Below are 17158 nucleotides of genomic sequence, written 5' to 3'. Positions count from 1 at the left end.
ACCATCAGCCATGTATTTGGTCTGCATCTGGCTAGACCCAAACAGCCTCTTGAAAAACTTCTCGTCAGCTGGCTTCTTCCGTGACACCACATCTCCGAAGTGTGAAGCAGTCAGGCGCTTGGATCTCTCGAAGCTCCATGTTGTAGAGCCGCTCTGCATCCTAGTCGCTTGCTCAAGGGCCCATGAGTCTTCTAAAGTAAGCTCACAGGAGCCGAACTTGTATCCAGCTGGCACATGCTCAACCCACAGGGCTTGCACCGGTAACCTGATTGGCATCTGGCTAAGAGCATCCTCGTGATGTGCTCTTTTCACTGCTACGGGCAGAAAGTGGTTGTCCTCCAGCGTCTTGCATAGCATGGCGTTTGGAATATTTTTCTGTGTCTGATACATTCTCTTAATATGGTCTTCTGTCACTGTCAGAGAAACTGTGGTTTCTCGAGTCAGATGCCTGCCAGCTTTCATTGGCATATGTTTCACAAAACGTAGTTGTGAGAACTCGCGTGAGTGCATGTTGGCCTTCTTAGCGCCAGTACCCCATGCTCTGGGTTTGTCTGTACACGACTGTGTGTCTCGCACGTAGGCTGCCCCAGAGCGCTTCAAGTCTAGTACAAACCATAGTAAGGCAGCTACATGTTTACAAACACCTGCAGCTCCAGCCCGGCAGTTGCAGGTTCCTTCAACCACAGTTCCATTTGACGAGAGCACAGCAGCAGTGTTATATAATTTTGCCAAAGAGAACGATGCCTCCACGGTTGCTTTAAGAAAAGTGGAACTGTCAGCCTTGCAAATAAGAACATTGTGAACCTTATCTGCTTTAAACATCCTGTATCCGCTTATAGTATGCTTCTGAGCACTATGTGCATTCTGATGTGCCAAGATTTCTTGCTCTGAGAAACCATCCGGCACGTCTTTTAACTGCTTTGTCCATGGTCCCTTCGGTAACCTTGCTTGAAGAGGATGAGTATTTTCAATGGCTCGTAGTGGTTCCTGCAACATGGGTATAAGCAAGCGTCAAAATGTTTTCTTCGGCACTCCACATATGAACAGAGCATGGAAGCATACACAGCTGATCATGGGATCATCAATGCGATCTTGAAATAAAAGAGTATTCATTCATTGTGTCTTGGTCACTTGTGGCAAGCATGCTTGAAAAGCAACGCTGAACCCGTTTCGTTCACTATGCGCGTTCGTGAAGAATGTTGCACAAGGACGGGCTCCGTAAGCCACTAGCTAACTTAAAACTCTGAGGCCGCCCTAGTACAAGGTACTGGCGCGTTCAATACTTTTCAGGCTAGCCAAAACATCCGCCGCAGTTTTTTTAGACCGCGTTCGCGTTACTTGTAGCCACCGAGGCACGTTCATATTTTGGGTGCGTCTATCTGCACTCCACGGTAGTAAGTAATGTACACCGCGACCGAGGTAGTACGAGCTGTCAAACAAACAGCAACTGCTATCTATACCGCAATGCTATGCTCAGATATATACACTGAATGTAACAGTACTAATAGAAGAGCTTGTTGGTTCTACTTCGTACTTGCTGCGTGCTATTCAAACAACACTATAGGCAAGAAAATTCGCTGGCACAAGCTAAGCGCCAACTCAGCTACTTATTTCTTGCAAGATGTACATTACTGAACGTATGCGCTGTCCGTTCCTTTCGACGATATGCTTGTTTCAGACTCGTCCGTAGATTAAATAGCCCGATGTAACCAAAAGACTGAATGGGCAGTGCTCGATAACGAGGTATTTTGCTGAAATGCAGCACATAAATTCTCACAAGAGGGTGTCGCACTGTTGCAACAAACATGAATGTACTGTACGCTACGTACTACGCCTGCCGCCGGAACAGCCGCACAAACTTCGAAGGTTTGCGACGGGCGACTAGTAAATAAATGCACTGTTCGCGCGTGCTCACCAGCAAAACACGCCTGCTAGCCGTAGGATCGCGCTCGTGCCTTCAGTAGCATAGCTATAAAACGCTGACAAAGGTGTTGCTATGCAACGCAAGCTCCGAGCGCGAGACACTGGCACATGTGCGCGCTTCACGTGCGAAAATGCTCGCTTCGCGCTCGTAGCGTCGGCTGCATAACCACAAGAAAGTTGTACGGCAATGTAAAGATCACTTGCGCGGCGAAAACATGCAACAAAACTATTACTAGCACTCCAAAAAACGTTTTTTTTTTTTACCTGCGGTTGCGCAACGTCCATGTCGTACCGCTTCTGCGCCGGATCCTGCCCGCCAAGATCGCTCACAATTCCCAGCCTGCTTTGCGGCGGTCGCGTAGGGGGCGCGCGCAACTTTCCGAAATGGTCCATTGCTGCCACAGCAGCAGCAGGCTGTCACAGCTCACAGAGCCATCTTCTGAACTACTACTGTGCGACGCACACAACATCGACTTCCTTCGCAGAAGGGTGCGGTTTGTTGTGGCCTCCGAAATGAGCGCACGCATTCCGGAGTCTGCACCTGTGGGATGCAAGACCCATGTGCAAATTACCAAGCGCAAACGTTGTACGGAGAAATCATCAAGTCACGTGGTGTATATATTGTCGCAGCACTGCGCGACTGAGGCCGAGAAAGAGGAAGTAGAGTGTGCGCGCGTGATCTCGTGGTACTCGGCGCCGGCTGGGCCTGGCCTGTAGCTTCCATCTCGGACCTCGTTTCACCGTGTAAATAAATATCATTCGTAACATCTTTGGTGGACGTGCGGGGTAAATCTTGGACGATCCTGGACGACCCAGCTCTACCAACTGTCCGACGGAGTAGGCGCTTGGCCGGTTTACGACCACAAGCAGTGGACATGGCCGATTCCGGAGAAGGCAATGACGACCCCATCTGTGGCGGACCAGACAGCAATCACGGAGGTCAGACTGGCTACTGGACACTGCTGCGGGCGCCACCCACCTTTTCGGGGAAGGCGAACGAAGACTTCGACGACTAGCTTAAACACTACAACAGAGTGAGTCGCCACAAGCACTGGAGCACTACGAAGCAGCTCGATAACGTGGTTTTTTTCTCGCTGAAACCGCGCTCCTCTGGTTTGAAAACCACGAGAGCGTTCTGACAAGCTGGGATAATTTTGTAGAAGAATTCACCAAGTGCTTCGGGAACCCCATCTCTAAGAAAAAGAAGGCTGAGCAGACGCTTTCCCGATGAGCTCAATTACCTGGCGCAACGTGTACAACGTACGTAGAGGCTGCTCTGAAATTATGCGGAATCGTCAGCGCTACCATGACAGACGAAGACAAAGTAGGACATCTGCTTAAAGGAATCGCAGAAGATGTTTATAATTTTCTTATAACGAAGGAACATCTTAGTACTCCGTCTGATCTGAGGAAACACTGCCGGGCGTTTGAAGCGCTGAAAATGAGAAGGATTGGTCCAAAGTTTGGACGCTTGGATAATGTTACTACTGTTGCAAGCGTGTCCGTCCCAACCCACGACATCTCCTCGGTGATTCGGCAAGTGGTTAAAGAAGAGCTTGAATGCCTTAAAGTTATTGACTACGCTTATGTGTGCCATCAGTGTGCATTTGATCATCGCTCTCGTGTGCCACCGGCCACCTGGGCACCTCAGAGTTACCGAGAACTTCGCAGGACCTATGCTGATCGCACGGAGAGCAGCACCTTGTCACTGCAACCGACAAGTCTGGGACGCCGACAAGATGCACCACAACGACTTGTTCCGCTGGCTCTTCCCTCCTACAACCAGCCTGAGAGTACGTTTCCACCCATGACGCCCATGTCAGCGGTGTCACCCGCGACAAGCTACGACTCCAGCATTTGCTACAGCTGCGGTGTGCCTCGACACATTGCTAGGTATTGCCACCACCGCCAGCAGCGTGCTCCATGGTTTAACTCCTACACACCCCGCGTGCGCGCTGACGAGCCCTGGCCGTATCCCAGTTCCTTCCAGCGGCTGCAGCAGGGACGCGCGAACCGCAGTGACTCCCCCGTTTCCGATCGCAGCCTCACACCACCACCGACGCGACAACGACGCTCTCCGTCACCTCGTCGTCGCTCGTTATCACCGCCGCCGCTGGGAAACTAGCTGGTGCGACCGACGGGGGTGAGGCCGCAATATGTTCATCTTCATCAAGACCCCCTTGTGTAAATTGATTAAAAACAAAGTGTGCGTTTTAGTTGACAATGTGAGTGCTTTTGCTTTAGTTGACACCGGTGCGGCAGTTTCTGTTATGAGCCTGTCCTTCAAAAATCGTCTTGGACAAAAAGTTGTGTTTTCTTGGGGTCGGAACGCTACTTTTCGTGGAGTTGGCGGGGAAATGTTACGCCCACTTGGGGTTTGTTATGTTTCAGTTACGATAAGGTACCAGACATTTCGAAGTGAATTTACTGTGCTTGAACGTACAACGCATGACATTATTTTAGGAATTGATTTCTTGCGTGAGGGGGGGGCAACTTTGGATTGTGGAAGTCGCGCGATTTTTCTTCGCCGCAACGCGCGAACTTCAATGACAGATAGCACCAGTAATGCCGCCGACGTTCTCTCCGTGTCACAAGATGTGTGTTTGCCCCCTCAGACTGCAATGTTTGTACCTGTGAATACCTCTCGCCCTCGTACAGGTTCTTGTTGGGGTTTAGCCGAGCCCGATTTTAACAATGCGCTCAAGAAAAATGCGACAGTCCATCGCTCCCTCGTTGTCACCACTGATGGTTGTACTCGTTTGTGGAGAGTGAACGTTTCAGCCCAACCCATAACATTGCCGCTAGGACTTAAACTGGCAAGTTTTGATGAACACGCCATTGTCAGCGTCGGAACGGTCGAAATGTCAACCGAAAAAAAAATCCAACCCCAATTCCAACCATGATAATTCTGCTGAAATTAAGCGAATGATTAACAAGTCGCTGTCTTCTAGTGAGCAGTGTCTGCTGGAAGCTGTGCTCGCTCGCTACGCCACAGTGTTTGATTTTGCTCAAGGCCAACGAGCGTCCCATACACCACCGGCATCTCGTATGCAACACCACATCCGTACAGGGCAAGTAACGCCAATTCGTCAGAAGCCCCACCGCGTTTCACCTTCCGAGAGAAAAGTCATCGCCGAGCAGGTCGAAGAAATGTTACAGAAAGAAGTGATCCAGGAGTCATGTAGCCCTTGGGCTGGTCCTGTGATCCTAGTGAAGAAAAAAGACAACTCATGGAGATTCTGTGTGGACTATAGCCGCCTAAACACCGTCACAAAGAAATACGTGTAGCCTCTACCACGAATAGATGACGCCGTCGACTGCCTCCACTCCGCGTCGTATTTCTCTTCTGTTGATTTACGGTCAGGATATTGGCAAATTCCCATGCACCCCTCAGACGAGGAGAAGACTGCCTTCGTGACACCTGACGGTCTCTTTGAGTTCAACGTTATGTCCTTTGGCTTATGCAACGCTCCAGAGACATTCGAGCGATTTATGGATACCGTGCTCCGCGGACTCAAATGGGAAATTTGCATGTGCTATTTAGACGACGTCATTTTCTACGGCCGGACATTTCAGGAACACAATCAGCGCCTGTCGATCGTTCTTGATTGTATCCAGCTAGCTGACCATATTTTGAACTCGAAGAAATGTCATTTCGGTGAGCGTCAAGCCCTCGTACTAGGCTTTCTGGTCGACAGAGACAGCATACGACCAGACCCTGTGGACTGCTGGACTGCTTGTGGACTGTGGACTGGCTTGTGGATACTTGTGGACTGCTGACTGCGAGTCGGCGTTTCAACAGATGAACTTTTTTTTTACTTCTGGACCGGTACTGCGGCATTTTGATCCGGAGGCGTCAACTGAGCTGCACACTGACGCCAGCGGTGTGGGTGTTGGCACTGTGCTTGTTCAGCTCTGCGATGGCCGTGAGCATGCCATTGCCTACGCTAGTCGCACACTTACAAAAGCGGAGACTAACTACACTGTTACTGAACTCGAGTGCCTAGCAGTCGTATTCGCAATTCAAAAGTTCCGTCCGTATCTAAATGGCCGCGCATTCACGATAGTGACTGACCATCATTCACTCTGTTGGCTGGTTGGGCTGCGTGACCCGTTTGGTCGGTTGGCCCGCTGGGCTTTGCGCCTTCAAGAGTACAGCTTTTCCGTTAAATACAAGAGCGGGCGCTGTCACACGGATGCTGATTGCCTATCCCTTCTCCACCGCACACTAAAGCTGAGGATGATGACTTCGATGACTACCTAGTTTCCATCTCATCCGACTTTCCAGACCTGCGTACCTTCGAGAGCGAGCAACGTTGCGACCCTACCTTGAAATCCCTACGGGCAGCTGCACGTGAGCCAGCAGGAACAACACCGTTCACTTTTCGTTATGGTTTGCTGTACAAAAAAGATTACTCAGCTGATGGTCCCCCATTGCTTCTAGTTGTGCCCGAAAACCTGCGCCCTGCTGTCCTTCGTTCCATGCATGACGATATCAAGGCCGGGCACCTTGGCTTTGCACGCACACTACACCGACTTAGACAGAGATTTTTCTGGTCTAAGTGCTGGAAAACTACGAAACAGTATGTCGCCAGCTGTACTGTTTGCCAGCGCCACAAGCGAACGACGACGGCCCCAGCAGGCTATTTACAACCAGTTACGCCACCGACGTTACAGTTTCAAAAATTAGGCATCGACCTGCTTGGCCCGCTCCCAAAGACGTCAGCTGGCTACCGCTGGATTATAGTATGCGTAGATTATCTTACTCGCTACACGAAAACGGCGGCACTTCCATCTGCCACTGCAGCAGATGTCTCGTCATTTTCGTTGCATCACGTCATACTCCGTCACGGCGCTCCCCGGGTTGTCATCAGTGACCGTGGACGGCAATTCACCGCCGACGTCGTTGAAGAACCTTTACGGTTTTGTGGTTCTGTATATCGCCATTCCACTCCTTACCACACGCAAACCAATGGCCTCACGGAGCGGACGAATCGAACCCTTACCAACATGTTATCAATGTATGTCGCTGCCGACCACAAGAATTGGGACGCCGTCTTACCTTTTGTAACGTACGCGTACAATAGTGCCAAGTACGAAGTTACTGAATATGCGCCGTTCTTTTTGCTGTACGCACGCGCTCCCCAGAGCTTTCTGGACACTATTCTACCTTTATCGTGTCAAGAAGATCCTTCCATCGCCCAAACTCTGTGTCATGCAGAGGAAGCACGTCGACTGGCGCATCTTAGGACGTCGTCATCACAAGGCCACAGCAACATTCGCTATGTTGCGCGGCATATCCCCGTCAGCTTTACTCCCGGTGATTATGTTTGGTTGTGGACACCTGTTCGCAAAAAGGGATTGTACCGCAAGTTTCTCGCCACTTACGCCGGACCATTCGTTATACTCAGTCGCTTGAGTGATGTAAACTATGTCATCGCTAAATTGACGGCAAGTAATTGGCGTTCAAGTGCGATACAAGTTGTTCACGTGGCCAGACTCAAGCAGTGCCATCACCGGTCCCTTTGACTCGCTCAGCGAGCTTCGTCTGCCCCGGGGGAAAATGTCGCAGCACTGCGAGACTGAGGCCGAGAAAGAGGAAGTAGAGTGTGCGCGCGTGATCTCGTGGTACTCGGTGCCGGCTGGGCCTGGCCTGGCCTGGCATGCACCTTGGTATAGAAAGTTACGTGCACCTGGAGCGGCGACCGGGGGACAGGCGCACATGCTACGTCATTGTCACCGTGTGCGCGATGCATGCGTGCACTTGTGGCGAATTTCTTCAGTCGCAATGCTATGCAAACGGCTTTTAGCTGTTGGTTTTCTTTTTTGCTCAAATTGGATTTTTCTCTGTCGGTGGCTATCTTTAATAGCATAACATTTTCCTTTCTTTTGCGCAGAGCTGCCTATTACTTTCCGGTGCTGGAACTTGGAAATGTTCGGCAGCTGTCTCGAGCAACTTCCCCTGACGGCCACGCGTCTTGACCTCGCTGCAGAGTTGACTGAAGAGGATTTGGAGTAAGACTATATTTTCTTATTTTCTTTTAATAACTGGGCAGCTTGTGCGATTAACTCAGCTGACCATACTCTAACCCTTTGATTGTTAAGAGTGCGGAAGGAAAGGCGTGACCTTAGATCACTACTCTAAAACTGGTGCCCTTCTATTTTACATGTTTTGTTTATGGAACATGGTGTGCGCAGTTTTCGGTTTAAATCGAGAAAAATGGAAACAAATATAGTATGCCGAATTTTCTTTCCGGTCGTCAGCTTTAACCGAAAAGTGTCAGTGAAAGTAAGTTTACCTGATAGCTAAGACAGCGATCTACAGGCAGCTGTGAGCTTGCCGAGGCCAAGGTCACGTGTCGGCCTGTCGCAGCAGCAGTCTTTACTTTTTTCTTGCTTGCGTCCGTTCGCCTGCTGGTGCGACGAAAACGAGAAGTGGGAACGGGGTTATGCAGAGGGGGTGGTGGGCCGTAGTCCTTCCACTCTACCATCTGTGGCAGAAGTGGTGCTATCTATCTATCTATCTATCTATCTATCTATCTATCTATCTATCTATCTATCTATCTATCTATCTATCTATCTATCTATCTATCTATCTATCTATCTATCTATCTATCCAAGTACGCCAGCAGGGCAGGCGGTGCCTTCTAACTTGAGTTGCTGGGTATACAGGGTGTCCCAACCTACAGGCACCAAGATTTTAAAATGTGGAAATGCCATGTTGCTGAACAGAACCAAGGTAATGTTGCTTGCTGTCACTCGCAGATACTCAGATTACTTTTTTTACTCCCCCTAACTACGCAATTAGTCTTAACAATTAATCAACTTGTCCAATAGTATAATTAGATGACAAGCTTCAACGAGAAAATAGTAGCGCTACATGAAAAACTCCTGAGACAGCTTTCTGTTGCTCCATACGTGCTACATAAAGGTGTTTTTTCCAGCATGAAAGAGGCCCGCGAATACAAGCAAAATTGCCGCGCGACTGGCCGCTCGAGGCACATTGCTTATCAAAATACGCGCGCGCTGAGTAAAATGACATATACATCTCCTACTATTGAAATATCTAGTCGCACTTGTGTGTAAGAGAAGGAGAGAGAAAGCTGTTTAGAGGAACACGGGGAATTCGGCAGCCTATATGTGAGCGTCTCATCTGCTCAGCATAAGGATGGGAATCTGGAACATCAAGTCCCTAGCTAGAATAGGGCGGCGAAAGTAAAGAAAATCACAGCTTCGCTACAAAGGTGAAGCGATAAATGCGATAGCAATATGTTAGCATTTTACACTAAGCGTAAAGCTCGTAGCTGTAGTGGCAGCCTGAATTGAAGTAAACGCAAGCTCTGAAAGTAAATAAAAACGAGCTGCTGTGTAGCGGTGTATTTTGTTAATCCTACCATCGGACAATTTCATTTATGCTTACTTATTTAAGCCGCTGTCTTTCTTAACGACTTTCCCATCGCTTTTTCGCATAGGGTATGTTTCAAACCTCCTTCCTGGGCCGATCCCGCAGGAAGTGCTCTGCAGCGCCAATAAAATGTCATTATTTTCAGATTTGAACTCTTTTATTCTCCCACGTTTAATATTTAAGTCTGAGAAAATTTAAGACAAAAGCATGCGCTGTCGCTGTTTTGTTTCACGCCTTTTGTTTTTGGGCCGCCGTTATCAAAATTCTGAGGAATAATTTTGTCATTAATGTAGGGCCTGGTATGAGCAACTATATTTATAAAATGGAGCGGAAATATAACCCTTATGTCGATCATTCCACGGCATATAGCGTACATATACCTAAATATATACGGAACCTCACGGCATGCCGACGGCAAAGATTCTCTTGGTGTGTCCATATAAATGCTATCGCAATCAAAAAAAGGCAAGAAAATATACGATCATGGGGATTAAATATCGAATGCATTGACTAGGCTATTTGAATAGACATTTATCAAGTCAAGCTTGCGTTGAATGCCAGTATATGTTGAATTTCCGCTGACACCGACCAATCAAAATAAGGCACCCGGAAACACATAGCTTCCAAGCACACAGACAGGTTTCCCAGCAACATACCACAACGTGCTTGCTGCTTCGGAAGACGTGGGGTCGAGTGCTGCAGATCGGGTCCAAACATCGGCATTACGATGACGAGGGCAGCGGCGACGAGCTTCTTAAGCTTCTTAAGCTTCTTAAAAACGTTTAAAAGTTTTATGAATTGCGCTTCATTTATAATACGATACATGCGTTAATGAAACAGGAAGCAACGCAGATGCGACCAAATAAAGTAAGTATTTCTAATTATTTTTTTGCTTAACGTAGCGCAAGTGCGAAATATTGCGTCGATGCCCGAAACACTAGAAAAGGAAGGTATCAGCCACACTTGCGTTTATTAGTCAGTATTATTAGTCGTTTGTTAGCCAGTTTCGGTCACCTCACGTGCCCCGCTTTTGCCCACTATATTCTGCAACCTGGGCCCCAATCTTGTACGGGTTCGAAATGCCGACATTCGGTTTGGCCTGAGGCGACTGTCCCAGGCCGCGCCGATGTGGCGGCGTGAGCCAATCTAGGCCAATCGCGTGAGGAGAAATCGAACGCGAGCTTTTCGAACGCGTACAAGATAGCTACCCTGCTGCCACTGCTGCTGACGATGGTGATTTTTGAAATCCCCTTTGAAACGGAGTGGTGACAACTAGTCACCTATCCTGGCTGCTTGATTTATTTAGACATGCTAGAAAAGTTTTTAATTCCAGCATTTTCGTATAGATCTCCATCAGCTTTCCTTTTATTCCTCAAAACCTGTCTATCTAGCTTGTAGCGCTACTTATGCCTGTACTGGATCCGGTCGTATCAATTTATTATCTGCTTGTTTTTTTCACCAATATTCTAAACGTCTCTGGCTTATCGCGACAGCTGACCGGTTGATGGTTCCATCCACTTTAAATCCAAGCGCTTCAAGAAGGTGTACCGCACCTACGGGTCTCACTCGGTGAATTGCTTCCAATTCCATCAGGATGTGTTGAGGAGTCTCTATATTTTTGCTGCGGCATACACATGCCTCATCTTGTTGCGAATACTTGCTCCGGTATGTTTTTCTCTTTGGGCAACAAGTTCGAGCCCGAATTAGCTAGGTGCCGCCCTTTGTGTTGTCGTACAGATTCTCCCTTCTAAGTTTTTTTTGTCCCATTCATGTAAATCTCGATGGATTTTTTTTCATTCTTTGCATCCATTTTGTTGTTTATGTTTGTCTCACTTTCTTTCTGTTGATTCCTGGTTGTCTATTGACAATTTCAATTACCCCGTAATTGATTGCCGACTTTCTCGACCTCTTCCTCCATTCTGTGGCCACGCTTTAGGTACAGATACCTGCACACTTTAGCTGCCCGTATGTTTCGACCCATCTTCCTGGGTCGTGAAGACTAATTTTGATCTGCGCTTCTCTGACTTCAAAAGAGGAGCAGACCACGTGATCCTGCACTGGCTCATTTGACGTTTTAAACGTTGCCTTCCAAAGCCATCCGGCCTACCGATATTTGGTTAGCTTTCAACCCTACGAGATATCCGTTTAGAAGCAGAGAATCGCATTTCCGAACGTTAGCGCTCACACCGTTACTCCTTTCCAGATTCCACGCGCCACTTCACATTTATCGCGGTGCCAAAGTGCTTTATGTTTCATTATTGCTGCATGGCGCTTCCTCTTTATTTTGCGATTATCTTGACGGGTGCTTGAGTAAGTAACTCTTTCGTTGATGTATACGTCGAACTAGATATAGTGCTTGACTATGGGTATGACTGGCCGTTGAATTCACACTGCGTAATTACTCGTCTCTTCGTTAAAGATCTTAGAGATCATAATTCCCGATTTCCATGTTCTAAACTTAAGACCTAGATTTGTTGCTGCGTTGCCAAAAATATTCGTAAATATCTGTACGTCGGTCGCACTCTCCGCTAGTATCACTATGCCGCCCGCATACGTCAGTCCGGGGACCTTCTGTTGCATTATTTGTCCATTACGCATGTTGTAGAAAGCAAACTTTTATTCACTGCTTTCCAGTCATCTCTTGATGCCCTCAACATAAAGCGTGAAAAACCATGGAGACAAGGGTATCCTTAATTCAGCCCTTCGTGAATTTTCACCATTTCATTACATTTTCGACCTCACGATGCAAGTGGTACTCGGTTTGCGCGCTATGTGCACAAATTTTACCAGCGTCCCCTACTGAGAGTACGAGACGTTGCCGCCAAAGTAAATGCACAAAGTCCATTCATATAAGCTGGGGTGCCTGGCCAAGGAGCAGAGATGTGTCCCAGAATTACCTCTTCGTCAATTCGATCCATGTGATATGCAAATGGATATAACATTCCGACGCAAGGACCACAAGGTGGAGGAGATCTTGTTTTATATTAAGCTCCAGCTTCAGAAACTTCAGCTTTCTCTGTCCTAAGCTACTCTGACGAAAACTAGTTAATATCGCACGCCTGTAATATGGCGTCCATCGCCCTTGCATTTCGTGCACTAGGAATTTTTGTTTGTCTCCAAGAAGGATTTGAAAGCCGTTAAAAATCTGTAAGGGATGTTTTCGCACCACCGAGCGTTCACCATGCCGCCGTTAAGGCATTAAATCAGCCAGGTCTAGCGGGGAATCTGCTTAGATGAGAGCAATGCTTTCGTCTTACGTAATTCAGATACGCCGGCAGAGCTGTCACGTTGCGCAACAGGGCACAACGTGGCGCGACAACATCGTGCCCGTGTCAGGCGCATTCTGATGAAGCACGAGATTTTATATGCACATGGCAAAGCCGCGGGATGACAGAATTGATGCTCAGACATGCACTCAAGCAAGCCCTTCAAAGCGTGCCGAGTTAACGACCCTGATATCACGACCTACTGGTTTTCAAAATCAACGAAATTTGCCATTGCCTCTCTGAACGAGCACGTGATATAAACTTTCAGTGGCTGCCGGGACATTGTGGCATCGTTGCTAACTAATCACCTTGCCGATGATTCTGCCCTACATGCCCAGGCTTGAGCAACGACAGTCTTTTTACCTTTATCAAGGGTGGACGCGGCACGGGAGCTCCGCCATCTCGCGCATACCATCAGGCTTAGTCACCGGAATACTCTGCAGAACTCCAACCGTCGATTATACAGCCCCAACCCAGTACTAAAACTGCAGTTACTACCAACAAATAGTTCACAACGGCGCTCAGCACTGTTGTGTCGGCTGTGGGTAACAGTACATTTCACTAACTCACACAACAATGACAGAGGAATGGCTGACTCATCCATGTGTGCTAAGTTAACGTGTGAAGAGACCTTCGATCACCTTCCGTACCACCTGTCCTCGCTTCGATAAACAACGCCAGACTCTCCAATGTGGCTTTATTAGAGTGGACGATCGGCCATTAGCAGAAACAAAGTTCTGGGGAGCCTGGCCTCACCGCTCTTCTGAAGGCTACAGACTTGAGTGCCGGATTTTGGATACGCTACACCTGGCTTAGTGCATGTGAAACTGTGACCAAGCCTTGTGTCCTTTCTCTCTGTCTCTCTCTGTCTCTCTCTCTCTCTCTCTCTTTGACTACCCCATGTCCCTCCCCACGTGTACTGGACAAAGTATAGTTCAGCTCCCTGCCTGTCCTTCCTGCCTTCCCTTTCTCTTTCCACTGAATCAACCTTTGGGTTAAAGAGGCACTTCAAGACGTTCAGCTCTGATAATTATTTTATGCACCTTATAAGCAAGATGTCACCATACATCAGGTGGAAAGCAGTGTCAACCTCCCACGATTTCAGGAGCCGTAATTCACGCGATTTGCAGCAGTCACAGGGAAATAATGTCGACCTTTGCTTTCACTGCAGGGTGCTGACGGTGGAATTCCATAAGTGCTACGACGGCGCCCGGGATAAGAGCACGGAGTGCGCACAGGCCGACATGGAACCAGTTGAAAAATTTATCGCGAGTTTCATGGAACACGCGGCGGCTGGTAACGCGGCTCTTGGAACGCGCGGCGACGGCAGTGGAAGAGCCAACGTGGCCACGCAAGCCGGCTGGAGCTCCGCTGCCATGCTGACTGTCGTCCTGGCTGTGGCTTTCACGGGGCGTAACTAGAGTGCACACCGTGAACAATGACTAGCCTGGGAGCTAGGACGCTAGATAGGGCCAAAGTTGCGTACATTTGCGAAGCCATATTTTAATGTTTGTATGGCATACATACACGTCTGAGCATGCTGTGCCAGCACCTACTCCAGGACGTGCGGAACACGTATGATGGGACGCCCTGTATAGACGCGTGCAAAGTTTCAAGGAGAAAAGCTCAACCATTAGCCTTCAGCAGCAAATCTAAAACCTAATTAGCTGCTGAAGGCAGCAATAGCGTTTTGGAAAGTATCCTACTTCGCTCCACAATGTACATACAGCGTCGAAGTTTTTCCCCCAGCTTGCCCCTCGCAAAATTTAATTCCTGGGAAGTACTCGTTTTATACACACAATGGTTTTCAAGCGGCGTGGTGTCGAACACTCCACGGAGCTCCAGAGCTTAATTAATATTCGGTACATTCCCCACTACGCGTCCCCTAATTACTCGTCCACCTATGCTACCGCCCATACATCTATACATACCTAAACAAAATTACACCCTTTGGGTTGTGTCTTGCCACACATCGATAATCTTCATCTGTCCTGTCCGCATTTCTTTTCTTTCACTCTGCGAGCCCGGTACTTCCAAATCACGAAGGGCATGCGTGTTATCAGCATGACAGAGCATTCTCGACAGGAAAGTAGCGAGCGCAGCGTTTTCAAGAAAGGAAAATCAAGCAAGACAAATGACTATTATTGTTGTGTGGCAGGATATGACTCATAGGGTGTACATTTCTTTTAGAGTGTACTTAAACACGTGCAATGACTCCCAGAAATCTTTTAGCCCAATTCAAATGTTCTGTCAAACTTATTTCCACCGGCATGTCGAGCGGGCAGAATTTTTATGGATGTCCTTGGGCGAACGTTTTCCCCCCGCATCTAGTCGCACTAATGAATTCGCTGTAAAACTGCACGTAGTTGAACTACATGACGTGATGCGGTCACCAGTTAGCAACCACACAACTTTTTGACCATGTGCACCCATGGCGAGAAGCACTGAAGGGCAGTGTCTGTTCTCGAACCGTGCTAAATTTCTGAGCGCACAAATTCCTTGCACAAGTTTTTCCTGGCCTGAGATTACTTATTCGAAACGTTAACAGTGACAAGTCGTTTATTCGGCGACAACTGTGTACCGCGTTCCTTGCTGATCACTGTACCGTCTGTACATAGCTATGACAGAGATACTCTGCGTTATTTATGCTGTTGTCATCGACGTTCTCGTAAATAAATGGTTGATGCTGTAAGCTGCGTCCACGTATTATTCGCGCGTAGCGTGTAGAAAGCGCGAAGAAACTGTAGATCATATTTTGCTAGCACATCGCAATATTCATCCAGAGGTAAACGATTACGGCGCCCGAGGACTTTCACGTTAACGATAATAGAGCAAGCGTATCCAAGACCGTCCGTCCCCAACCTTCACTGAGCTCAATACTGCTCAACTTCGGCAACCACACTTAAATTGCATGATGCATACTCAGTATTCCAAGGTCATTTAGAGCCTGCATTCGTTTTCTATTTTTTTTTTCGAAAGAAAAAAAATATCGGAAGAATATAGCCAAATGGGCTGGGCAGGGTCACGCTATTCTCGTGGAACTCAATCGGCGTTTCCTCGACGGAATAAGGACATCTCCAAATGTAAGATGGTAGGCGACATTCTGCAAGCAGAATTTTCCACACACCTAGTTAGTGCTGACCAACGACATAAGATGCTTATTATGGGGGTTTAGGATGGCGCTCTGGAGTTTATGGTTCTCCAACAAGTGACCGCTTTGCGTTAGCAGTCTGCCCCGCCCGGAAGGTGCAAGCGTCGCACACGTGGACCCGCATTTTTACTTCCTGCACGCGGAAGGAAAACAAAAACATAAGGCCAAAGAAAAAAAGGAAACCCGACTTTGTGTCACCCTGTGAAAGTGCATGTAAAGCGAAGCTGACACGGACGTAGGATGACCTTGCACAAGATCCAGCGCCACGAGCTACGTACGTCACGCCCGCACGCACGTGCGTGCGTGGAAGTGCAGCACACGTGCTCATTCTTGTAGGCCCTCCACCTGCGCTTGTGCGTCATTGAACTGCTTGAATTTCTCAGCGTAAAATGCGTGACAAAGTGTGAAAATTCGTAAAGAACGGGCTTACACACAGCCTGCAGACATAACAAAATCGGATTGCAATTCGAATACGCAACATAATTCTGCTACGCGGAAACTAAAACACAAGCCCCTTTTGCAGCTGAAATTTTTTGGTCAGCACGCCACCATAAATCCCGACGAAGTAGAGTCTAACAGCTCCGCTGTAAAAAAAAAATACGAAATAGCGCAGCCAGTAATATTTTACAACATGAAAGGCATACCTGAGAGTTCTTTATTTTCTGTTTTATTTTCTTGTCACCATTGAGATTGACGATGCAAAGCGGGTTTGTGACGCTTCGGGGCACCCACGATATTGCTGAAATGTAGCATTAGGGGTGTGCGAATATCCAAAGATACCGTTTGGGTTGGGCGCTTGCGCTGTGGCGAGATACTAATCGTTGGTGTCTCTCTATATCTCGGGGCCCCTATTCTAAAATGGCCTACTATTTTTCACCGTACCCTAAGCTGACCCACATGACCGACACTCTGGTGCTAGAAGGTGCTCTTCTGAAAGCCCGGATTGCGTGAGAAACGAAAGCCAACAGGAATGGCAGCAACAGTTCGTACACTGAACCCTCATTCATCCTGCTTAGGTCAGATGAACTGCCTGGAGAAGTGCACTCGCCGATATTACTATATCGTCTTTTAGAGGCTGGACTCTCTCAAGCTGAACCTCGGGCACTTTACTTGGTCACTTTTGAGCACCACACGCTTTCGAAAACGACGAAAGATTATTTGCAGCGTGCATCCCTTCCCACGCGCATACGGGCTCTTTAAAGCACCCAGCTACAAGAACCGACATTGAAGAAGTGAGCTTCATTTCACTAAAATGGATTGCAGAGAATTGCCGTCCACTATATCATCATCATCAGCCTGGTTACGCCCACTGCAGGGCAAAGGACTCTCCCATACTTCTCCAACAACCCCGGTCATGTACTAATTGTGGCCATGTCGTCCCTGCAAACTTCTTAATCTCATCCGCCCACCTAA

General features: G+C 48.1%; 1 protein-coding gene across 1 annotated transcript in view; it reads left to right on the top strand.

The window, feature by feature from the left end:
- Nucleotides 1–15286, top strand: part of LOC135900236 (uncharacterized) — a 46635-nt gene extending 31349 nt beyond the window's left edge. The window contains exons 4-5 of the mRNA XM_070537936.1: nt 7821–7938; nt 13766–15286. Of these exons, the coding sequence (XP_070394037.1) occupies nt 7821–7938; nt 13766–14015 (368 nt within the window). The 3' untranslated portion in view covers nt 14016–15286. The remainder of the gene's footprint in view (nt 1–7820; nt 7939–13765) is intronic.
- The last annotated feature ends 1872 nt before the right edge of the window (nt 15287–17158 follow it).

This window comes from Dermacentor albipictus, chromosome 1 (assembly GCF_038994185.2).
Source record: "Dermacentor albipictus isolate Rhodes 1998 colony chromosome 1, USDA_Dalb.pri_finalv2, whole genome shotgun sequence".
NCBI classification, from domain to species: Eukaryota; Metazoa; Arthropoda; class Arachnida; order Ixodida; family Ixodidae; genus Dermacentor; species Dermacentor albipictus.
This window is presented reverse-complemented; position numbering and strand designations above follow the sequence as displayed.